We start from the raw sequence: 27012 nt of genomic DNA on the forward strand, positions 1-27012 counted from the left end.
TGTTTTTGTTAGTTTCTTTGTTGCATTTATTGAGAATGCACATTAAATTGCTCTCCGTATAGCCTATTTTAGCTTTACGAGATCTCTAGTATATGAAAATGTCTTTACAGGCAGGCTTCCTGTAGAATTTGATAGTTATGTTACCTTAATCTGAGATGTTCAGACGTCTAGAAGTACCAATGATTCAGAATTGTCAGGGTGCTCAATTGTGAAATCAGTTTGTGGGTCTGTGTTGTTAAATCTGTTGAAAATTGAGTTTGTCTCTTCCTGGGATGGTGCTAGAATAAAAATGTCATCCACTTATCTTGTGAATGTAAGAGTGGCAGGAGTTGAGGGCATATCATTTTAATTTATACATGAAAATAATGACAATCAGTCCCGAGAGGCTGGATCCCATAGGCAGTCCTGTTATTTGTTTATATGTACTTTGTTTGTATGTAAAGTATGAGTTGTCTATTATTATTTGTAGAAGTTTATGTGTGTCAATAGCAGTGAGACTGAAGCAATATAGAACGCTGGAGGAGATGCAATCAGTAATCATGTCTGTTGTCAGTTGTGCAGGAATAGACGTGTAGAAGGCGATAACATAAAGGCTATAAAGCATATCTGCTGAGCTTGAGTTGTTCTGGTGGTAGTGAATGCAATCTATGGACGACTTTATCTGAACTACTGATGTGTCTGGGAAAGGTTGGAAGTAGAGGGTTTTAACAAATGGGAAAAGAGCCAGGAAATTTTGTCAGAGTGGTCCTTCTCTGCTGGATACTATGGGTTGACTTGAGTGGTGGCACCAGTCTTATGAGCCTTGATGAGTTTTTGTTTTTATTTTTTTTATTATTTTTTAACAAAAGTTTCATCTATTTTAGATTTCATTGTTGATTTTTATGTTTGAAATTAAATTACTAAGCCATATGTCCCGTGAAAAGGATATATTTGTTTGAAATAACTGAGTGGTGTTGGCTACAGTATTTGAGTAAATACCTAATAAGTCGCCTTTTTGAACAAGTGCTTGTGGTCAGTGCTAGTAATATCCTTAAGCAAGAAGCTTTCAGCGTATCTTTCAACATTTCTTAAGCTGTTCTACCAGTCAGTGTTTATGGTTTAATTCTTGTGAGGAGGAACCCGGATGTACTCATATTCTTTACATCACTAACTCGACTAGCTACAACCACTATCAACAATTTCACCCATTCTCTACCTGTGCCTAAATCTAAATGCAGATTCCAAGAACTGCCGCCTGTGGAACACTATTTCACTGGCCTGCCTCTCTATTAAATACAACATGGTAGCCTTCAAATCCAATGTAAACAAATTATTGTTGAGCCGTCCCCATAAATAATCCAAATTCTACCCAATTTAGACCATTAACGATTACTACACTACCACCTTACAGTCATTAAACCTTATCCTCGAGTAGCCTTCGAACCTTGATAAGTGGTGACTCCCAAGTAAAAAAAAAATTTCTTTATCTTTTTATTGTCTGTCTGCAGAAGTTTTAATTTTTATAAAAATCACATTGTTCATCAATCAAATAATTGATAAATGAAATGTAAATTTTTTTGTTTCAGTCAAAAATGTGTTGTTAAAGGAGGATAATAATAACGTGTGTTACGTTTAAAGGCGACTAATCTTTCTATTTTTACTATAATGGGGATGGTGTGTCTGTATGCTTGTAAAATCGGAATAATATCTAACTCTTTCACTTTGTTGTCAAATTTGATAGTGGTTCTCAAAATTATATAAATTATTAATCCCAAAATTGACTGCATATTTTATGTTGCTGCAATATTTTTCATATCTCCTATTGATAAGGTATTCTGCAGTAGTAATTCTTCTAATGCACTCACCTCTAAAAGACAGAAGGTCTGCTCTGTCTGTTGTCGATATGTGGGGATTGGAAGAAGAAGTCATATAGTATCAGCAGTAACAGTTCGACAAATCTTACCTACATTACCTGCAGGCATTTTTCAGTTAACAGGCCTTCTATATCTCGGTGGCCGTGGTATAACATCCCTTCAAAATCCAGCACAGACTATGATACTGAGCTACAAGCTTGGGTTAATAATTGGTGGTTGGTTCCGTACCCTGAGAAGGCTTGATCCTACTAATGGAAGTCATTCAGCAGAACCAACAAAGGGTGAGGTCGGTGCACGATGATCAGCAATGAAATGAGCATACGGACCCATTTACAGCCCATCCAGACACATGCACCAAAAAATTAAGAGAATAGCAGTGAATGGGATCGAATATATCGATGTTAGACCTTTGCAATGTATACATTCAAATAAGTGTGCATAAATCATTATGACCCTATCAAATTGTACTAATTAAGGGATAGAGGTATTGCCCGACCCGCATAGGGTTTGGATTCAATGTGGCACCGTTCATCATGCAATTACTGATGATATCCTGACAAAGGGCAAGTGCATACAGCAGGCAACATCTGCTTATATTGATGATGTGTATGAGGACGAGAGTGTTGTGCCTGCAGCACATGTGAAGCAGCATCTCTACAACTTCAGACTTCTCAGCAAAGAACCAGAGAAACTGCAGGATGGTGTGCGAATGCTTGGTTTGCAGGTCTGGGGAGAGGATATTGCTCCGCATTGGATAAGAGGGAACAAGATCTCACACATACCTCATGTCATCACGCGACGAAATATATTTTCACTATGTGGCAAGTTGGTTGGACACCCTCCCATGGGTGGTTGGCTTCAAAGTTATCATGGCATTCATCAAGAGGAGAGCGTCTTACATCACTACAGGGTGGGACGACAAAGTAAATGACGTTTTTTCAACACCATGATCAAGAAGGTCCTCACCAGATTTCACAAAGAAGATCCGGCGCAAGGCAAATGGTGTGTGAAAGGCAAATATCTTAACATCTTGGGTCGACGCAAGCTCTTGTTACTGGTGTGTCATTGATATATAATGAGGCTGTGATAGAGGATGCATGCTGGTTACATCCAGGAAAGGACTCCCAACATATCAACCTAGCAGAACTCGATGCCATCATTAAAGAAATGAACTTGGCAATCCTCTGGAAGATGACCACCTTGCATTTATTCACTGATCCATAAATTGGTCTCAAATACCCTTACCGGCAGAGCCAGGGTACGGACCAAAACTACAAGTGAGATGCACATCCAACAATGACACATTCAACAATGATGAAATTGGTGACAGGAGTATACAGTGTCGATGAATGTATTCTTGGTGAAATCTAGCCAAAACAAGGCGGATCAATTGACGAGAGTATCTTAGTGGTGGCTTGAAGCAATTGAGAGGACCACTAAGCCCATGCAACCTGTCTGCATTGCATCCATTAACTCAGTCGGGTTGGACCAGATCAAAATTGTTCATTAACAAAGCAGTCATCCTGGTGTGAAACAGACACTCTACTTTGCAAAACGAATTAACCCTGGGGTTTCCAAAGCCGCCATGAGAATGGTCATCAAAGAATGCAAAGAGTGTCACCCACACACTGGTCAAAGAGACTTTAAATGTTAAACAAACATGGCGTAGAATAGCAATGGATATCACTCATTACGATGGGGCTTATTTTTTGACATTGATTGACTGCAGCCCCTCTCGGTTTGCTGTCTTGCAATGCCTTGCTCAGCAAGATGCAGAAAGTATAATCAACCAGCTAAAGACTCTTTTCTTTGAAAGAGACTTGCCATCAGAAATTCTAGTGGATAATGACACTGCCTTTCAGAGCAGCTTGTTTAAAGACTTCATGGATGAATGGATAATCAGATTCGATTTCATTGTGCATATGTTCCCTCTGGTAACAGCATCATGGAGTGATGTCATAGAAGTGTAAAAAGAATCGCGGCCAGAAAACAGTGTACTATACCGGAGGCAGTATACTGGTACAACGTTATGCCAAAAGATGACTTGCCCTCTGCTACAGCACCTGCCAATATGGTCTATCAGTATCATCTATGGCTGAAAGGAATTAACAAAACAGTGGCACAGATAGACAACAATAAACTGTCCACAAAACAAGTGACCGAGTGTGGATAAAGGCTCTACATGGATGATGTACCACAAAGTATGGAGTGGGGCATATGACTGGAAGTAACAGTATGCAGAATATATCAGTTGATGGAATACCATACCATGTAAGAGACCTGCGACTAATAGTGGGACCGGGCCTTCCAATAACCTGCTCTGACACGCCTTTGGAGAGTGGAAGCGAGAGATTTGTAACCATCAATGAGACGCTGGGTAAACGGACACCCAGTGTGGATGAAGATGATGGGTCATCTGAATGAAGACCCAGTAAGTGTGGGTACTATTCCTGAAGAAGAAGTGATAATCATGGTTGGCTTTGTCTGCTTTTGATATGCGGGGACAAGAAGAAGAAGAAGAAGAAGAAGAAGAAGAAGAGAAGTATTATTATTATTTAAAAAAAATTTTTTTTAAATTTTTTTATTATTATTATTCCTCAGACTTCATAGGGATAAAAGACCAAACTCGAATGCATAGGCAGCTGTGCTTTTGCTCAAAACAGAAAACCGGTGATAGAAGAGAAAAGTTCCTTTCAAAAGAGAGTTCCGGAGTGTGAGGCTGAAGGACCCAGCAGTTTTCATTTTCATATCTATCATTAAAATTGTTTCTTACTCTTTACATAGATATTCAATGAAATGTATGAAAAAAAATTAAGAAAATTGTTGAAAAATTGTTTTGAAGAGAATTAGAAAGATCAGTAGTATCTGTTCTGATACTACACTTCATCTGTTCTATAATCAATCAGTGAATGAGATATTCTTTTAAACTGAGGCAATGTTTGAGCCTTAAAGAGATTGACCTCAAATATCTTCAGCTCTGAAGATGCTGATCTTAAAATATTTTAACCTAGTCGGTTTGACACTGGATATTTTAACCGCAAATCTTTTGTACTGAATTAAATGATCATTGTTGGGGTTTTCTTTTTTAATTGTTATCTGTATTAAGGTAAATTATTCATAAAAAAATAGACTTAACATTTTCTGCTTCAGCAATATTTTTTCATATCTAATGGCGATAAGTTTTTCACATCTACTATTAAAAAACATTTGATTCTTACTCTGTACATAGATATTTGATGGAATGTGTGAATAAATTCAAGAATATTGGTGAAAAATCATGGGTTATAAAAACATTAAAAAAAACTGGATCTGCAAGAGTTGGAGTGATAATCAAAAGGAACGCTACAGAGTTTGGCCCTTGAAATTTTGATGCTAAATGTTTTTACTTCAGAGAAATCTTGATACCACATTTTTTCAACCTGGAGATTTTGGTCCCAAATCTTTTTAATCTGAACGATTTGAGCATCTTTGAGCGACCTAAAGAGTTTCACCCCAAATCTTTCCACTCTGTAGAGGTTGACACTAAGGCCCCAAATCTTTTCATCCCCAAATAGCTTGATGCAAGAAATTTTGGCTCAAAATCTTTTCACTCCAATAAGTATGATCCAATTTTTTGGGGGGAAAAGAAAAACCTGACCTGATATTTTTTCAATTTCCAGGATTTGGGCCAGATATTTATCGATGATTCATCTTATGGAAAAATATTTTATTGAATCTTTAAATAAACACTATTGATTTTTGTAGGATTTGTTGTACAAAAAGTAATTTTAGGGAAATACCACAAACCACCAATACCAATCTCTATGAAATTCATAAGTGGTCCCCAGTTGCATGTATATCCATGTTAGGGGAGATGACGATGTTAGGTTTTTGCAACTCTTGCAGAGAAATGTCAATGTCCTCTTACATACAACACCTGGTATTCCTAAATTGTCACCCGTCTAGTACTGGGCAGGCTCAACATTGCTTAACTTCGATGATCCACTGAGAACTGATGTGTCACCGTGATTATGCTGTGGGAGTCCAATTTTTTGCTTGACAGATGTCTTTTGGCTTTTAGATGCCACCTCGTTTGTGTGTGATTTTGTTATTAGTTAGAGAGAAAAGAGTGACTGCTGCTGCTTATTTGAAGGGCGAATGAATGATAAAAACAACAGAAAAATAATCCGGCTTGAGTATGTGTTTTTTCTCAACTTGATATAATTTATGTCTACTTCCTCTAAAGTGTGATGGAACAATGGTTCGAATGAGTGAATATGCATCATTACCAAATATTCCAAAAAGGGTTGATATGGCGCAAACACAAAACAACCAAACTAAATATTTTTTCAGTTAGTCCTCACATTCCATGAGCGATGTGTCTGACAATGGGAGGAAAATTGCTGTTGGCTAGTTTCTGATCTTGAAATATTAATATTGGCTCACAAGGAGCTTTCACACAGGTCATCAAAGATCTCATTGAATACAGCTTGTGGTGTTCCTGGAAGCTGAGTGACAAGTCTCCCCAGGTTTCCAGTACTCGCCACCTCTTTCGATAACCTTTGCAAATTAGTTTGCATTATCGCAATAGATGTTTACCATTGGTTTCTCATTGATACTGACCATTAGTCAACACTGGAATTCGGATGGCAATAAGCCTTCTAAGGCCCCAGTCCTCTTCGTACCCAATCCAGTGGAGGTCCAGTTAATGTTTAAAAAAGGCGGGCCGAAAGACATGGGTGCAAGTGCAAGACTGCAGGAGGGTTAACTTACAATTATACGGTTTCAGTTTTCATGATTCCGTGTGATATTTTACTGTTGTTATTGTTGTTTTATTCATTCATTCATTTATTATTTATTTTAGGCTCATTACATGAAGTGACTTCATGCTTGTCTAGAGCGATTTCTATTAAAAAAAAAAATCAACACATTGCCCTGATGGAGGGTTATTTACCCTGATGAAAATGGCCACTACTAACGCTAGTGACGTCACCATGTAGTTTCGCTCCTCCCTCCGCGAGAGAGTTGCACTCGCTTTTTGAACCCACATGCCTGTGTGATGACATAACAGAAACAACAATCGTGACAGTGTTTTGTAGAGGAAAGGGGGGAAAAAAAAGGAAAAAGATTGAAAACGTTGTGCTCGAAATATTCCAAAGGAGACACCAGCAAAAATAACTAAACTGTAGTTTTGTGAGTGATTCGGATTCGATGCTGGAAATGCCATTTTAAGAATGAAATATTTTAAAAAAAAATAAACAAAAAACAACGGCGAGTATTCGAGGAATGTTCTCCGAAGAATTCAATTTGTTGTCTACAAGGAAAGCGAAGAGACTTGAGGCTTCTCAAGTCTGTTATCAACTTTGTTAGGTTCGTTTTGTTTTTGTAAGCGGACTAAAATGATTGCAATATTTGCTTGATATTTATTTACGGAAACGGCAAGCGACTGACAAGTTGGTCATAAAAATAATAATGTAAATAAGGAAAAAAAAAAAGAAAAGAAAACAACAACAGACATTTAGATACGATCTATGATTTTATATTTTTGATTGATATATATATATATTTTACCCTTATATAATTTACCCTTATTTCGTCCCATCCCCAAATAGGGGCACTTTGGATATTTTTTTATGATATAAAAATAGCCTAGATCGGACTCGTCGGCATACTTCTGTAGAGACACATCGAAGGAGGGAGTAATGCTTAGGAGATTAATCTTCTGGGGCGAAAAAAACAAAAAAACAAAAACGGACGATGGTCGTGACACTACATGCCAATATAAGCCCGAAGGCTAAAACAGGTGGAAATTAAGAGTATTAAATTGTAGTTTGATTGAAGCATTGTGATTATCTCGAGGGATGTGTAGGTTCGAATCTGTTAGTTCATTTAACGTTAGAGGTATGAATTAGAAATTATTTTTTTATATTTGGGTTCTTTACTTGAATCCTTTTTCCTTATTCTAAATAATAATAGTAGTAGTAGTAATAATAATAATAATAATAATAATAATAATAATGGGACTATAAAAATAAAAGTACGTCAAAGATGGAAATCAGAATGACAAGGTTTTACGAAACCACTCAAAATTGCGCAAGGAGCTGTCATAATATTAATGCAGATTATAATTAATAAAAAAAGTAGAAATTGTTTTTTATATTATTTATTTAAAAAAAAAATCCTATAAGTGAATAAATAAGAAGACCATTAATAATAAAGTTTGTTGAAGACGGAAATTAGTAAAAATGACGAAGAGATACGAGATCATTCCAAAGTGCGCAAAACCCCTCGACCCTTTATTATTTTTGCAAAACTGTGGAGATTCTTATCTGGGATTTTTGTTTTTCTTGTGACAACCATGGATTGGGGGAATCAAAACACTGGAAAAAACTAAAAGAACCGGAGAGGATGACGATATGGGTTTTATTTTGATCGAATAAAACCGACAAAAATATATATAAAAACAAAACAAAAAAATAAAACAAAACGTGGTGTGGTAAAAGAAACCCCGACAAAATAAGGAGAATTTGCTCTTGTCTCAAGAGAAGGGGGAGAAAAAAGAGAGAGATGGAATTCCTTCAGAATTTGGCAAATTCCCTGAAAAGTGCCCGAACCGTGGAATTACCATCTGGTAAGGAAATTTCTATTATTACTTTCGCTTTCCGACTCAAAGAATAATATCATCGCTTGACAATAACAACCCTCCTTATTAAAAAAAAAAAAAATTTTTGTTTATATATATATATATATATATATATATATATATATATATATATATATATATATATATATATATATCTTTGGTACGTATTTAGAATTAAATCTATTTTCAAAACAAAATTATAGAAAAATCTTAAAAATTATGATGTACGGAATGAAGATGCCATATTCCAAAATACACGTACCTTGATCAAGTATTTTTTTTTTTTTTAATCAAGAAAATCAAATTTTATGACGAAGCGAGACATTGGTTCATCATGTTTAAATAAATAAATGATACACAACTCAATTCGAACTATCGAGATCAAAATCAACACTGCTACAGTTTCCTATTAAAATCTATCTTTAAATTAGGTTCAATTTTAAATAAGCACCAAATCCTCTCTTAAAATTGAAATAACTTCTCGTGTGCACCTTGTTTTCGTCTCTATGTGACTTACATATTTTTAGTATTTACTATTAATCGGTTATTTATTATTTTAATCAAGTACTGAAATATTCTTTTTTTTAATTTGTAATAAATAAATAAATAAATGAAATTATAGTCCCCCATAATGTATTACGGTTTCTTTGTAAACAAATCCAGACTTCTTAGAATGGGTTTCTAAATAATAACGTTGTTATTTCAGCACGGTCGGTCCGTAGTAACACTATTTAAAACAACAGCTGAGAAAAGGTAAAAAATAAATAGTAATAAAAAAAATGTAAGTAAAAATAACTCCCGAGCAACGCAGAAATATATAGGATGCAAATAATAAAGTAAAAAAACAAATTTTTATTCAATGTGAGCATTCGTTATCTATCGTCTAAAATCATTGGTCAAGGAAAATATTTTAGCCAAAACAAGAGTTGTTGACCTCAACTGTGTTTTGTTTACAATGACGCGATATCCAGTAGGACAAATATTTTTATCTGACCCTTGGCTCGGACCTGTTCTAGTCGGTTCTCAGGGGGTCTTCCTCCTCGGCATTACTTACTTCTCCTCCGTAAGGGGAAGTGTGACAGGTTTATCGCCCGAGACACTTTCGCCGGAGAATGCCGACAGGTCCAGCCAGCTAGGCAAATCTAATAGGAAATTTGTCCCGATTGTGAAAGCCCTTGCTTGATCTTGTGCCACTTATAGCCCTCGTGGGGAGGCAGGTAAATCAACACATTATAATATTTACTTGACTATATATTTGTTGTAAATAAAATTAAGTCGAGACCGTTGAGGATATTGTAACTTCGTAGAGTAAATGTGGTATTGTGGCGACTGCTAAAGTAAATGTAATAGACAAAAATAATGAAAGAATGAAAAAAAAAAAAAATCAATAATTAAAAATAATACTTTTTATTTAAAAAAAATTATTTTCTTATTTTGTTCCAGCTGGCGATAGCAGCATCCTACCGGATGTTAGGCATTACTCACTATCTTATACATTCCAACCCAGAAATCTTTTTACGATTCTAACCGTCTTTTTAAGTGCAATTGTTTGTATCTCTCTTGCACTTGGTTTACCAGGTATATTTGTCAGGTAGTTTTTGAAACGAATGGATTAAAATGTGTTTAGTTAAGATAACAACAACGCGTCACTTTTGATCGCTGTGTGCCTCCTGCCTCGTGCCTCTGCAGTGCCTCAGTGCCTGATTTGTAAATTATTATATTTTCGAATAGTTCAAACTGTAGTACCTGTTTTATCTCGCGATCCTATAATTCCCAAGCATTATCTCTTCTTTTGTAAAGGATGGTGTATTTATTTCTGACCATTACCTGTCGCCTGATCCTCTCCTTTCATTCGTGAAGCTGTGCCTATGCGGAACTATTATATTTATTCCCAATCGACATTACCCCCTTTTTGGAGAGATAGATTTCCAATTATATTAAGAAAAAAAATGACGTTTTGTTTAATTTTGCCCCCGTGGGCCGTGGGGTGCCATGTAAATAGGGATTGTTTTATTGTTTTTTATTATTTATCAAGCGGAATATGACCTTTTTTATATATATAATTTTTTCAGTTTATTTTTAAAAAAATCCTGGTTCATCTGAATTTAAGAATTTTATAAACATTGAAATAATATAATCGCAAATGTAACATTTTTTTTTTTCATTTGAACGCGTATTTATTGATATTTATTCCTCATTGTGAAATGGGCAGCGAAGTCCAATATGGTGGGATTGGTGTTTACTGTTTTGTTTTTGCTGTTCGAAACGTCAAAAATAGCAACATTATCTAAAACAAAAAAAGATTATTTTTGTTTTGTTTATGTATTCTCTGCTGATTAAAAAGAAACAAAAAAAACCGTATCATTGTACATCATCATACCCCCCGTAAAATAGATAATAATAAATTCTACCTTTTTAGGCGATTACGTGTGAACACCCTTAAAAACTTGATGGTTAGAAAAATATTTTAGAATTTCTCCACGTTAAAAAACACCGCTGATGTCTAACTCTGCCCTCGTGGGGAGGCAAAGTAAGTAGGAACATTTCTAGGGATCACGAAGTAAGTCATTCCGGTAAATTTTTACGACGTGCCGCAGAGCGGCGCACGCAGCGTATTATAAACACCCCACTTCCCATGTTAAAAGCGGCTTTCGGAATAACCCCACCTCCCAACCTCGAAAGCCATTCTTAACATAGGGGGTATTCCGAAAGCCGTTCTTAACATGAGGTGGTTGTGAGGTGTTTATACTACGTTGGAGCGTAAAAAAAAAAAAAAAAAAAAAAAAAAAATACCGTCATTCCTTTTTTTTTTAATTTTTTATTTTTCTCCTCCACTCCCAGTTATTGACAAAAGATTAAAATGACTGGTTTGTTTACGAAGAAACCGAAATGCTTTCCGACGGATTTAATTTCGTAATTTTACGTTATTCTTACATTATTCTTTTTAAAATAGGAGTTTATGCTATTGCATATTTAATTTCAATAAATAATTAATAGAAAAAACAAAACAAACATACATGATATATAAGTCACGTAGAAGCGAGAAACACACATACACAAACGCGCGAGAGACGACTTCGTCATGTTATTAATATAAATGTATGTTTGAGTTTTTTTTTTTAGAAAACTAAAAAGAATGATATAAAATAATATTACTGTTTTCGTTCTTCTTTTCTTTTATCTTGCTTTTTCTTTCTCTCCCCCCCTCCTCCTTTCTTTTTTTAATCATTGCAAATTATGGAGAAAAAAAAAGGCATGCGAAAAAGAGCCCTTTGCTAAAATTCTGATTAAGAAAGGGTTATGTTTTGTTTTCTCCCGTGTTGACTCTACTGCTATGAACGGAGGAGAAAAGAGTCTGCATTGTACGTCCGAAAGAGGATAAAATTAGATCTCTAATTAAGGTTTCTAATTAAGGCATCCCCATTTAAAACAGAGAGCTGATTTAAGTGAAAAGAAGTTTATTTTCATTCCAGCATGCTTATAAAATCAGTTTAAATTTCTATTTTTAGCTCATAAACAAACAAATACAAAAATACGGATGTTTGCTATTTAAAAAAAAAAATATTTTACTTTTTTTTTTTTAATTTAAACTGTCATTATTTTAGTCAAATTATTATTATTATTATTATTTAAAACAGTTGTTGAAAATTAAATCTGATTAATACGATATCTTTTAAAGCTGGTTCTGGTATGTATGTGCACTGCCACTGAGCAGTTTACGGACCGTGCTGAAATAATAACGGGGTTTATTAGTTAGATTCTGTACTTTCACCTAACAATTTAATAAACAAAAGATATCGTAAAAATTGATTATAACTTAAAAATCCTATTTAAGATTAGCACAATCTGTAAACTGCACAAGTACTTTAAATTTATTAAGGTAATGTTTTAATCTCTATTTAGATTAAAATGACTGGTTTGAAGTTGTTTACGAAGAAACCAAAATGCATTGTGACGGATTTAATTTTGTAATTAAAACTTTTTTTTCGGTAAATTGTTTAAAAAATTCGTTTTATTTTACGCTATTTCATTTATTCTTTAAATAAATAATCGATTAATAGTAAAAAAGAAAAAAAAAGAAAAAAGAAGACCCCCCCCCCCAAAAAAAAACTATAAGTCTCAAAGAGGCGAGAAACACACGTACAATAAACAACAACAACAACAACAACAAAACACGGAAATGTACCCGTTACACAATTTTATTAATATGGGATTTAAAATCTATAGAGAAATTATTCCGTAATGATTTTTTTTTTAATCAAGTAAAGTAACTATGTGAATAATGAATCACTCGAACTGATGACCCCGATTTAGCCATTTGTAAGGATGGGTGTTCGGTTTGTTTACCTTAAAAATAGCAGCACTGGATTTCCATGGATCACTGCTTATTGATAACACCATGTTTATACTTTATATAATTTTGATTAAAAAAAAAAAAAAAAAAAAAATTGTTTGGATAAAGGCCACGACTAAGAAAATGATAAAATCTCAGTTTATATTTTAAAAGATATGATTTTGTTTTATATCATTTTAGAAACAGTAAAATTAGGTAAAATTTTACTTTTTGACCCATAATATCAATAGAAAATAAAATATATATTCCCCCCCCCCCCGTGTACTGGCACCTCATCAACCTGAAAAAAAAAATGAAGGTACTTATTGTAGTGTGCTGAAATAATATTATTATATAGAAATCCGTTTTTAACATGGGAAGAGTAGGGTGTTTTATAACGATTCTGTACTTTCACCTAACAATTTAATAAAAAGGAGGGCTATTTTGACTAATAGCGTGCGAAAAAGAAAAAAAAAATGGCCGAAATACGTCGGGCATATGAAACGAAACACGCGAGAATCGTTCATTTAACTGGAATTTGAATAAAAATAATAAAATAAATAAGTAAAATCAACTGTTTTTTTTTTTTTTGCGTGTTGAAAACGATTTGTTGCGTAAATGTTTTCTTTTTTTTTTTGTATTTTTTGTTATGACATGCCGATGCCGGATGCCCTAGCGAAGTATACCCCCCCCCCATATTAAGGACGGCTTCCGAAGTTGGGGATGTTTATTCCGAAAGCCGTTCTTAACATGGAGGGTGTTTATACTACGCTAGGGCAAGTCGTAAAAAAAATACCAATAAATGTTATTAAAGGCCAGATACGTTACTCTTCTTCTACCTATCTGGATAAGTTTTTAGTGCTTTTTTACTCACTTTAAAACGTTTTAAAAATGGCCGCTACTCACTTACGTAAGCAATTTTTTTTTAAATTTTTTACCTAAACTTCTAGCAGGTGATTTTAATAATTCCACGATGAACTAAACGCCCATGCCCGAGCTCCCCGTGAATGTCAATACCAGCAGCCCTCCTAGGTTTGTGGAGTGTATCAGGAACACTTACTTCCTGCAGCATGTAACTGAATCCATTAGGTTAAAGGAAACCAAACCCCCAAAATTGATGATCTTCTATTTAAATAGCAATGAGTATGAGATTATCAATCAGTTACCAACACTTGATCCTTTTGGAGCAAGCGATCATGTGGGCATCTCATTCAAGTTCTCATTTAGCCATTGGTATACCTCCCTGAGCAAAACTTGCTACATCTGTCAGAAGGTAGATTACACTGCCATGATACTATGGTGGACTTGAATTGGCAGGACATGCTAATGGGTAAAAGTACTCAAGAGATTGCTGACTTTCTGGAATCATTTATTATGGATGTTGTGAAAATAAATCCACACCTACAAATATTTTGGACCAATACACTGTCAGGAGAAAACTCCTGTGGTGAATAGTGCTGCTGCTCTTTCAATAAAAAGCACCACTTCTGGATTCGCTATCCAAGAGACGGTTGTGACTACCAGAGGTACATCATAGTCAGGAACGAGGCTTCACATGCAACTAGAAAAGCTAGGAAAGATTTTAAGTCTAAATTAGCCAAAGAGACACATTCGAACAATAAAGCTTTCTGGAATTATGTCAATAACATAAGAATAAGAACTATGTCAATAACATAAGAATAAGGGCTATGTCAATAGCAGAAGAATAGGGACTATGTCAATAGCAGAAGAATAAGAACTATGTCAATAGCAGAAGAATAAGAACTATGTCAATAAAATAAGAATAAGAACTATGTCAATAAAATAAGAACTATGTCAATAGCAGAAGAATAAGAACTATGTCAATAGCAGAAGAATAAGAACTATGTCAATAAAATAAGAATAAGAACTATGTCAATAAAATAAGAATAAGAACTATGTCAATAAAATAAGAATAAGAACTATGTCAATAAAATAAGAATAAGAACTATGTCAATAGCAGAAGAATAAGAACTATGTCAATAGCAGAAGAATAAGAACTATGTCAATAGCAGAAGAATAAGAACTATGTCAATAATATAAGAATAAGAACTATGTCAATAAAATAAGAATAAGAACTATGTCAATAGCAGAAGAATAAGAACTATGTCAATAAAATAAGAATAAGAACTATGTCAATAAAATAAGAATAAGAACTATGTCAATAGCAGAAGAATAAGAACTATGTCAATAGCAGAAGAATAAGAACTATGTCAATAGCAGAAGAATAAGAACTATGTCAATAGCAGAAGAATAAGAACTATGTCAATAGCAGAAGAATAAGAACTATGTCAATAGCAGAAGAATAAGAACTATGTCAATAGCAGAAGAATAAGAACTATGTCAATAAAATAAGAATAAGAACTATGTCAATAGCAGAAGAATAAGAACTATGTCAATAGCAGAAGAATAAGAACTATGTCAATAGCAGAAGAATAAGAACTATGTCAATAGCAGAAGAATAAGAACTATGTCAATAGCAGAAGAATAAGAACTATGTCAATAACATAAGAATAAGAACTATGTCAATAGCAGAAGAATAAGAACTATGTCAATAAAATAAGAATAAGAACTATGTCAATAAAATAAGAACTATGTCAATAGCAGAAGAATAAGAACTATGTCAATAGCAGAAGAATAAGAACTATGTCAATAAAATAAGAATAAGAACTATGTCAATAAAATAAGAATAAGAACTATGTCAATAGCAGAAGAATAAGAACTATGTCAATAGCAAAAGAATAAGAACTATGTCAATAGCAGAAGAATAAGAACTATGTCAATAGCAGAAGAATAAGAACTATGTCAATAGCAGAAGAATAAGAACTATGTCAATAGCATAAGAATAAGAACTATGTCAATAAAATAAGAATAAGAACTATGTCAATAAAATAAGAATAAGAACTATGTCAATAGCAGAAGAATAAGAACTATGTCAATAGCAGAAGAATAAGAACTATGTCAATAGCAGAAGAATAAGAACTATGTCAATAGCAGAAGAATAAGAACTATGTCAATAGCAGAAGAATAAGAACTATGTCAATAGCAGAAGAATAAGAACTATGCCAATAACATAAGAATAAGAACTATGCCAATAACATAAGAATAAGAACTATGTCGATAACATAAGAATAAGAACTATGTCGATAACATAAGAATAAAACTATGTCGATAACATAAGAATAAGAACTATGCCGATAACATAAGAATAAGAACTATGTCGATAACATAAGAATAAGAACTATGTCGATAACATAAGAATAAGAACTATGTCGATAACATAAGAATAAGAACTATGTCGATAACATAAGAATAAGAACTATGTCGATAACATAAGAATAAGAACTATGTCGATAGCATAAGAATAAGAACTATGTCGATAGCATAAGAATAAGAACTATGTCGATAGCATAAGAATAAGAACTATGTCGATAGCATAAGAATAAGAACTATGTCGATAGCATAAGAATAAGAACTATGTCGATAGCATAAGAATAAGAACTATGTCGATAGCATAAGAATAAGAACTATGTCGATAGCATAAGAATAAGAACTATGTCGATAGCATAAGAATAAGAACTATGTCGATAGCATAAGAATAAGAACTATGTCGATAGCATAAGAATAAGAACTATGTCGATAGCATAAGAATAAGAACTATGTCGATAGCATAAGAATAAGAACTATGTCGATAGCATAAGAATAAGAACTATGTCGATAGCATAAGAATAAGAACTATGTCGATAGCATAAGAATAAGAACTATGTCGATAGCATAAGAATAAGAACTATGTCGATAGCATAAGAATAAGAACTATGTCGATAGCATAAGAATAAGAACTATGTCGATAGCATAAGAATAAGAACTATGTCGATAGCATAAGAATAAGAACTATGTCGATAGCATAAGAATAAGAACTATGTCGATAGCATAAGAATAAGAACTATGTCGATAGCATAAGAATAAGAACTATGTCGATAGCATAAGAATAAGAACTATGTCGATAGCATAAGAATAAGAACTATGTCGATAGCATAAGAATAAGAACTATGTCGATAGCATAAGAATAAGAACTATGTCGATAGCATAAGAATAAGAACTATGTCGATAGCATAAGAATAAGAACTATGTCGATAGCATAAGAATAAGAACTATGTCGATAGCATAAGAATAAGAACTATGTCGATAGCATAAGAATAAGAACTATGTCGATAGCATAAGAATAAGAACTATGTCGATAGCATAAGAATAAGAACTATGTCGATAGCATAAGAATAAGAACTATGTCGATAGCATAAGAATAAGAACTATGTCGATAGCATAAGAATAAGAACTATGTCGATAGCATAAGAATAAGAACTATGTCGATAGCATAAGAATAAGAACTATGTCGATAGCATAAGAATAAGAACTATGTCGATAGCATAAGAATAAGAACTATGTCGATAGCATAAGAATAAGAACTATGTCGATAGCATAAGAATAAGAACTATGTCGATAGCATAAGAATAAGAACTATGTCGATAGCATAAGAATAAGAACTATGTCGATAGCATAAGAATAAGAACTATGTCGATAGCATAAGAATAAGAACTATGTCGATAGCATAAGAATAAGAACTATGTCGATAGCATAAGAATAAGAACTATGTCGATAGCATAAGAATAAGAACTATGTCGATAGCATAAGAATAAGAACTATGTCGATAGCATAAGAATAAGAACTATGTCGATAGCATAAGAATAAGAACTATGTCGATAGCATAAGAATAAGAACTATGTCGATAGCATAAGAATAAGAACTATGTCGATAGCATAAGAATAAGAACTATGTCGATAGCATAAGAATAAGAACTATGTCGATAGCATAAGAATAAGAACTATGTCGATAGCATAAGAATAAGAACTATGTCGATAGCATAAGAATAAGAACTATGTCGATAGCATAAGAATAAGAACTATGTCGATAGCATAAGAATAAGAACTATGTCGATAGCATAAGAATAAGAACTATGTCGATAGCATAAGAATAAGAACTATGTCGATAGCATAAGAATAAGAACTATGTCGATAGCATAAGAATAAGAACTATGTCAATAGCAGAAGAATAACTAAGCATGGTATCCCAGATATGTGTAACGGGTAAGGATCCTTTGCCTGTGATGATCAAAATATGGCCAATGTACTGAATAAACAGTACTACAGTGTCTTCACAAGAGAGAATATATCTTCCCTTCCATCATTCACTCCTAAACATATTGATTAGGAAATTAAGGTCATCAAAACCGAAGCAAAGGTTTTAGAAATTCTGTAATCCATCAGGACTGACAAGTCAGCTGAGCCTGACCATATACAACCGTGGATCCTGAAGGAATTGGTCCATATCCTTGATACTTCTCTCTACATCCTGTTCAATACCAGCCTCGCCAACAAATATGTACCTTGTCAGTGGAAATCTGTCATCGTAACCCCTATTTTTAAGAAAGCCAATAAGTCTAACCCGACCAATTATGAACCAGTCTCTCTCACTTCAGTTGTTTGCAAGATCATGAAACAGCTAATATTAGAGGACATTACTGACCACCTCAAGAAAAACAACTTTGTGAACAACAGATTTATTTCTGGCAAGTCAACCGTCACTAATCTCATTGAAGCTATGGACATTTGGACAGAGGCACTGGGTCATAATCTGCCAGTTGATGTCATCTTTCTGGATTACGCTAAGGCCTTTGACATTGTCCCTCATAAGCGACTCCTCGCACAATTGAGTATCTCTGGAATCTGGGGTTATATCCTACAGTGGGTTTGTGGTTTTCTCACAAACCGAAAACAGAAAGTTGTGGTCAATTGAACTTGTTCTAACTGGGTGAATGTAACTAGTGGTCACTTCTTCTCTCACAGAGAAACAGGCTAAATTCCCACACCATCAAAGCCCCCTCAGTAGTCGTGCCTGGCTGCAAAATGGAAGAACCACAATATCAGTTTTCCTACTGAGCCAGTGACCCTACCCTCATATTTATCATGTGAATTACTAGTGCTACTTGAAACTCTTTGACAGAAGAGACTCAAAATCTTAGCACATGGTCTTAATACCCTAGTCGGGTAACTAATGACCTTGCCTTGTGATAGACTAAATCTTTCTGCTTTTCTGACTAATAAAACAAATAAAATCAACTGTTGTTTTTAAGTTGTTTTTTTTACTGAAATATTTTGCATTTCACGAGAATTTAAATATGACAAATAAAAAATTGCAGTTAGGTAAAAAAAAAAAAAGTTTTAAATGTTAAATGCTTCACTTCAATAAATGTACATTTTTCGTTTCATACGCCCGACATTTCATATTTTGCAATTTTTATTTACCAGGTGATTTAGGCCATTATTTTTTTTTTCGCACGCTATTAGTCAAAATAGCAGAAAGAAGATATCGTAAAACTTGAATTTAACTTGAAAATACTATTAAAAAATTTAGTGCATAAGCACCAAAATGAATAAAATATTTTTAATACTATAGACCCCCCCCCCAATAGATTCTTCTACTTTTTTAGGCGATTACATGTGAAAACACCCCGAAAAACTTTGCGGAAAGAAGAAAAAATCGAATCTAGTGTCATGGATCAAATTTTTGCATACAAGTTTAATGTAAAATAACCCCCCATTTCCGAGCATTCTAGCTTTTTAGGACAGTTAATCTATTAATTTACTATGGGCGATAAAATTCTATACATTTTTTTTTTGGGGGGGAACATTTAGTAAAAAAACAACAAAAAACTTACAATACCACTAACCAACGGTTCAACTGGCATAGCCTAAAAAAAATAAGAAAACTCCATTAACTTTACCACTAACTCTAAATCCGAATGACAAGCCCCTCAAAAAAGAAAACAAACAAAAAACAAAAAAAAACCTCTTTTGATTCCTAGGTCTGAGTGGCAGGCCGACTCCCTCACATAAAAATCTTTTTAAACTCTCAGTAATCCTTAGTTTGAGTAGTAAGCCCTCAAAGATTACTTATTTTTATATGACTATAGTGAGATTCTTTGGACTGCCCCTCCACAGCTGAGATTACTGGGAAATGTTAAGTCTGCATGCCAGTACAGTTGGGAAAGCAAAATCCCAGAAGGGAGTTCCAAAGTCTAACAGTTCTGGGGTAGAAACTATTGGAGTAGAAGGCTTTCTTACACTTAGGGATCTTTACCATGTAGGGGTGGAATTTAGCTGGTTGTCGGGTTTGTCGGGGGTATTTATGTCGAAGGTGTACAAGGGCTTGTAGTTCGTCAGAGCATTCACCATTAAAATACTTGTAGAACAGTTAGAGGGATGCAACATTTTGTCGATGGGACAGAGGCTGAAGCTTAGATGACAGATCAGGACCTATCAAGTTGGTGACTCTCTTTTGAACGCTGTCCAGGAGACAGATGCACCAGCCCAAATGTGACAACAGTACTCCATCCATTGGCGAATGGTGGCCTTATAGAGGTACAGGATACTTTCACGCATAAGTAGGTTTCTAGCATGGTAAAGAGAGAGCCCACCTTCTTCACAGCAGCCTTGGCAATGTTCTCAATGTATCTGTTCCAACTCATGTTCCCTGTGAATATTAGGCTGAGGAGTTTAAAAGAAGATAATTCGCATAATGTGTTTTTGCCCATTGCTATTAGTAGTAGAGAAGGTTTCTTGTAATTATTGAAGGAAAGAAGCTTAGTCTTTGCAGCATTGAATGTGACCATCCATTTTTGTCCCCATTCCACTACAGATTGAGGGTTTTCCTCTAGTGTTTCTGCCATTTCCTTAGATATGTGTTTTTTGAGATGAGGATTGATATTCCTATTATTTTGATTATTCAGGCTACTGTTCTCATCTTGAGTGTTATTTTTGCAAAGTTTTGGCCGATGTAACCTCTGACTTTCTTCAGGTGTTGAATTCTGGAATCTTTCTGTCAAACTCTGAAATCTTTCTATAGTGAATAAAGTACTTGGTAAAATTCAGTTGTAAGTTACACTCTTCTGGAGGTTGAAGGTTCAATCCTCAGTGCAAGAGACACTTAAAATACAATTGAGAATCATTTAGAACTTCTACCTAGCCATGGCTGACCGAACAAGAACATGCTACCTTCATGGATTAAATAAAGTGTTTCATTAGAAATTCTGTACAGATTCCTGAAAACAACAGAAAGATTCCTGAGTTACACCTGAAGAAGGTCGGAGGTTACATCGATCAAAATGTTGTAACAATAGCAGCCAAGATGAGAACAGTAGTCCAAAGAGTTCAAATAATATGAATGACCTTTAGTTGTGTCACCAAGAGGATCACTGGCAAAATTTGAAGTCAATGTCTTCTTTCATAGGAATGGTCAGAAGAATGAAGTTCACGTCACAAATATATCTTTCTTGAATCTCGGCTCTGATTTGGAGTTGAGAAATATACATCTAGTCTGTGGTGATGATATTCGAGTAATTGATGGAAGATTTATTTGGTTTTGAAAATAATTTTTTGGAGCAAAACTGAGTCTATCAGATGAAAAACTGTCAATTCACTTTCTGACATCAGAGTATATTAGCAACGTTGAGAAACCTGCTGATTTCTTGTCAGATGGTTTTCACGTAACATTTTGCATACCATAATAGTAACCTTTGGTGTCAAAGTGAAGGGTTTAGGATGGGCTCATTTTAGGAAGCGTCTCACCCATGCATAAAACATATTCCTTTGGAGTTGAACATCACGTCGCCTCCACATGGTTAAGTTCTTATTATGTTAAAATTTATTTTTCCGGAACCTGATTTCACAGCAGGATCTTGAGTGTTTAGGAATGTGCAACAATGTTAATCGTCTTTCTTTTATGTTGTTAAAGATGGGGGCGATAAGTATACATTTTTTAAATAAACAAAAATTAATTGCAAGATTTAACCAAAAATATACTATTTTTAAAAATTCTCAGTGTGTTGCATCTAATACTAAAAAATAGTAGAATCTCATTTGGGCAGTGGAGAGGGAGCTACCTTATAATAATACTTCCCTAATTCTTGATCATAAAAACATAGAACAGAACAGTTTGTATTTCTGAAAATGGTCACTATTTTGAAAATGGTTACTCGTCCTGTAGTAAAAAATTGGTTATTATTTTATGCTTTCTGGTCTAGAAATGGGTGATCATTTTATGTTAATTTTTATATAGTAAAGTGAAGCTCCACTTTCAAATCTGAAATATTTTTTTGTTTAAAAATATTTCCAGAGTGTTAACAAGTAATCGAACAATAAATAATAAATTTCTTCTTTTATAAGAACAAAATATGAAATTTTACCCCAAATTAATATACATACTTTTTTTTCTTTAATAATATAAAACTGTTTATTTTATACAAGCAGGAACGCCCAGCCTTGCCCGGTAATGAAATATGCTTGAAAATATTTTAATTCATGCAGATTTCCTATTTGTTATTACAGAGTCAAGTCTCTATTGAATACTAGCAGATGTACCTGGTGTTGCCCAGTATTAAATTCCTTAAAAAAAAAAAACAATGAAAAGAAACTGAGTCATGTGCATGCGAGTACTATGTTTTTTCTAAACTGTTCACTCCTTGTAAGTAAAAAAAAAAATACTTGAGCTGAGATCAAAATTAAAACCTAAAGACATTGAGTCAAGTACGGTACCCGGCGTTGCCCGGGTGTTTGTAGGTGTGTGTGAAAAAAACCCGAAATGTGAAAAAAAACAGGTGCCCGTGAAAAAACAAAAAACAAAAAAAAACGAAGCCTTGACGCGCAGTTGGAAAATAGTAAAGTGTGAAAAAAACAGGTGCGCGTTTTTGATTGACGTGACGGCGATAGGTATTCAGCAGTTAGCATTTTGTGCGGGGACAGTTTTTAATGAGGTCAATAAATCGGTTTGTTTGTTTTTAAAAACCAGCTCCCTGTTTATTAGGGGGAGCGTCTCGTCTGGAAATGAAAGCTACCGTCTGATATGACGAAATCGACATTGACCAAACGTTACTTAGCTCTCTAGAGACCACTGGCTTTCGGCCAGTAATTAGAGTCGAGTTTCGCTTTTTGTTTATACCGAAAACCCGAATGTAACGCGTGCCGATGCGGGAAATGTGGGATAATTAAGAAGTTGTGAAGCGAGCGAGCGCTTCTCTGAAAGAAGCCTTTTGTGGACATCGAGGAAAAGCGTGCGTACATACATACATAGATACATACATACATACATTTTCGCTTTTATATATATAGATTATATTGTACCTAATATATAGTAATGTTCAAAAGTTTTTTTTTTTTTTTTTTTTTAAATTACTTGGGTGCCATCAATTAGAATTGAAATCAAAACGGTTAGCGTTCCGGATGCGTTTCTATCGTTTGAGCTATCAATAGATATATTAGATTAAAATTAAACCACTTGCATTTCAACTTGTTGACTTATTTCTCTAAGTGTTATTCATCCAAGTAAAGAGTTTACTAGTTAGAAGAAACTGATTAGCTTCCCCACGAAAGCAAATTAGGCACAAGGCCGTTTTAATGTGGGGTAAAAACCAGCTCCCCTAAAAGTAGGCAAAAAGGGGGACACTCTGGTTACCAAAAATAATAATTGTCCCAGTATAGAGGGGTTCCCCTCCATTAACTGGTACAAATTACCTTAAGTGCAGCATCTGCAGAACAGATACTACACTTTGAGATATTAAATCCTTTATTCATGTTAAAAATACATTGAAAATCAACAATGAACAAAAAACTTAGGCACATGGGGCCAACTCAAAAGGGGGGGGGGTCGTTGGTCATCCTTGTCACTCCAGAACTAAACAAAATCAAAAGTTTCTCCCAGCTAGTATCTTTCACCATAATACCGCATTCACCCTTTCATACTTGGGGGACATCCTACTTCACTCCCAATTTTTAAAACATTTTTTATTGACGTGTAAAAACAAAAAAAGATAACAATAAAATTGGTACAATAATTCATTTGTGTCGAGGGCGGGGGGGGGGGCGATTAGTAGGACCCTCCCAACCCGTCTAGTTGATAGACTGCCCGTTCCGGCGTTCCACTAGGTTTGTAAAAGAAACCTGGCTTCTGCGGGCCAGTCTCTAAGATACTACACTTTGATCCCGGCCCGAAGACCAAGAATAACAGAAAAAAAAAGGCAAGACTCTTTTCTAGTTTACTAGTTAAAAACCATCCTTGGTGTATGATTACTATTTCCTGTTAATGTCAATCTTATGTGACCAGTAGTTTAAGAGTTTATCATTGGCGCACAGACACATAATATATTTACATCTATTATTGTTATTGTTTTATTTATACAGCATGTATTCTTTCACAAACACATTAATACGCCCGCATCTTCATGCCTCTCCCATTCACACACACACTTGTAAGGTCACACAGCAACAGTTGAAATGATCACATGTGTATCCAATTTCTTTTCACACCTAGAACGTTTCTTGGATGCTTTGAATTTTCAGTCCTTACCAACCCTTCAGTTTCATTGTCTTAAATTGTCGATAGAAATTATTTTTTTTTATCAAATATTGTCATTCTTTCTTTTGATAATGCCTTTATGACTACAAAATTTGGCGAACATTAGGGCGGTCTCTACATAGGTTCCAGGAGTGACTAAATATTATGAATCTGTCCTGAATTTGTTTGTTGTTATTCTATGGCATATCAACACTTTTTGGGTCATTTAATGCCAAATCAAGTTATTTTGATAAAATTGTTTTATGTTTGAAGCTCTTAATATTTTCAAATATTTATTCATGACCTGTGGAAATTCCACAGCAGACTCTTTCATTTGTAATATATTGATGTTGGCATTCTGTGGATGTTCAACGTAAATGGAGATGCCCTGATATTATTGTAGCTCTTTTGTTAAAACTGCAAAAATATTTATCTAAGCTAGTAGGGCCAGACGGCATAGCCCAATCATAAAATACGCTTAAATATGATAATTTGTGCAGATTTTGTATATATTATTATAAACTCAATTTTCTATCGATTCTTATATGTTATAAAGTTGTGATTTAAAAAATAAAAATATATATCCATATAACTTGGGTGCATCAGCGTGAATCGAAACTGAAACAAAAACTTATGAAGAATATATACATATATATATATATATATATATATATATATATATATATATATAAAACTCAAATGACCTTGTAACGATATATGTAACCCACTTTCTTGTTTACCCATAAAAACATAAACAAATGAACACAAATCGCTTTTTTTGCAGATTTTAACCTGCGCACTGAAATATTAACGTTATTATTTCGAAATTATTATTTAACATGGGAAGAGTGGGGTTTAAAATAACTTAAACGTAATACAGAAATGAACGATGTAAAAAAACAAAAAAAAAACAAAAACAAAACAGATATATCAAAATTTGAATTTAACTATAATAAGTATTATGGTATCTGTTCAGTGCACATTTACCTATAAGTATGGCTAACCACTAATAATTTAGTAACTGTAAATTTTTTTCTTCAAAAATAATCAATTATAATAAACAGAACGACTCATAGAAATCTATCTATATTCTTTTTTCATTTTAATATGCTTTCATAGAAATGTTTCTGTTATGTCAAAAAAAAAACCCTATTTTCTTTACGTCACAAGTGTCACGCTCATACATGAATTCCATAGCTAATATAACATACTGACCCAACGGGTCACGGGTAGTCTAATTTATATATATAACTTGTTCCTTTAGCTATAATCGAAACCAAAACTTATGAAGCATTCTTGGCAAAATTATTTATTACAAGAAATGGAAGGTCATAACAATTAAACGATAGTCATTCGGAAGAAAAAAGATGTAAGCATGACGCACAAAATAACACACATGCTATCGTATTAATATATAAATGTTTTCTGTTGGATTTTATTCATTATGCTGAAATCATATATTTTACATACAAAATGATTTGTAGATTAATTTTTTTTTTGTAGGTGTATTGTTTACCTCTTTGGCAGGAGGTTAGACACAGGGTCTGGAATGATTTCGAGACACCAAGGTACTAGGATAAGTGCATTACAAAAAATGCCTGAGCAGCCTCATTGGCATTCTCTAATAGGGGACGTTTCAGGCGATTAGTAACAAACTGACCCCTTTCTCAAAATGACTGAGTAATAATATCTGTCAGTCTATGGTTAAATAGAAACTGTCATATTATTTATTCCCTCCCAGGAAGTTAGACACAAGATCAGGTGTGATTTTGAGAAGCAAACGTACTAAGATTATAAGCACACTCTAGCCTTCAAAAAATGTCTGAGTAGCTCCATTAGTATTTCCCCGGTAGTGGTACCCTAGATGATGAGCAATGAACTAATCCTTTCTGGGAGAGAAGTAAATGCCTGGGAGAGTGAACCACTTAGGATTGAACAGAACCTTTCTTTAACCCGACAGCAACAAAGCCACTATCAAACTGATTTGGATCATAATTCTATGATATTTTGTAAGTAAAGCCTATAAATCATGTATTTCAAACTCCGGATCCCTTGAGAGCCATGTCGGTCAATTTGTGCCATCATGAGGGCTGCACGGTGCACATGACTAATTGAAGACATCATTTAATAAAATTATTGCAGAGTATCTTTTTGGCAATCATGTAGATTGACGTCAGACAATTAGACAACATAATGCAATAAAAAGGTTAGTATAAGCGATGAAAATGGTTTTATGTTATTGTTTTTTAAATGAGAAAAGATTTGGAGTTGAAATAAATGCATTATCTATATATTAATAGGATAGCGTGTGTGTTATTTATTTTGTGTGTCAAGCTTACATCCGAGTGACTGTCATTTAATTTTTATGGACTTCCATTTCTTGTAATAAATAATTTTACTAAGAATTCTACGGTCCTGGATATGACCTTAAACTATATCCAGTGGTGAGGCCCCAGCTTGTGGGCTTTGGGGAGTGTGGAGCCACCCTTTAATTACCATTGCTCCCAGGTCCACTCTGACCCGGAGTGGTAGTACCTGTTAGGGTCCCAACTATGGGTTAAATAGAAACCAACGTGAAAACAACAAATATATTCTATTAAAAAAATTTTTCAAAATCTTTGGATTTGGTATTAAATAACCCGGAAAGGGTTGATATGCCATAAAACAAAAACAACCAACCAACCAACCAACTAAGAATTCTACATAAGTTTTGGTTTCGATTATAGCTGATGGCACTTAAGTCA

General features: G+C 34.1%; 1 protein-coding gene across 2 annotated transcripts in view; it reads left to right on the forward strand.

The window, feature by feature from the left end:
- The first annotated feature begins 7983 nt into the window (after positions 1-7983).
- Positions 7984-27012, forward strand: part of LOC145239796 (E3 ubiquitin-protein ligase HACE1-like) — a 181980-nt gene continuing 162951 nt past the window's right edge. Inside the window, exon 1 of one of the 2 annotated variants that reach the window (XM_080103315.1) lies at positions 7984-8463. In XM_080103315.1, coding sequence (XP_079959441.1) covers positions 8400-8463 — 64 coding nt within the window. In that variant the 5' untranslated portion in view covers positions 7984-8399. Of the gene's footprint in view, positions 8464-9573; positions 9693-27012 lie in introns of those variants that run through there. The other variant, XM_080103317.1, reaches the window with a different exon arrangement.

Source organism: Euprymna scolopes, chromosome 19, assembly GCF_053919585.1.
Source record: "Euprymna scolopes isolate OS-2025 chromosome 19, ASM5391958v1, whole genome shotgun sequence".
Taxonomy (NCBI): domain Eukaryota; kingdom Metazoa; phylum Mollusca; class Cephalopoda; order Sepiida; family Sepiolidae; genus Euprymna; species Euprymna scolopes.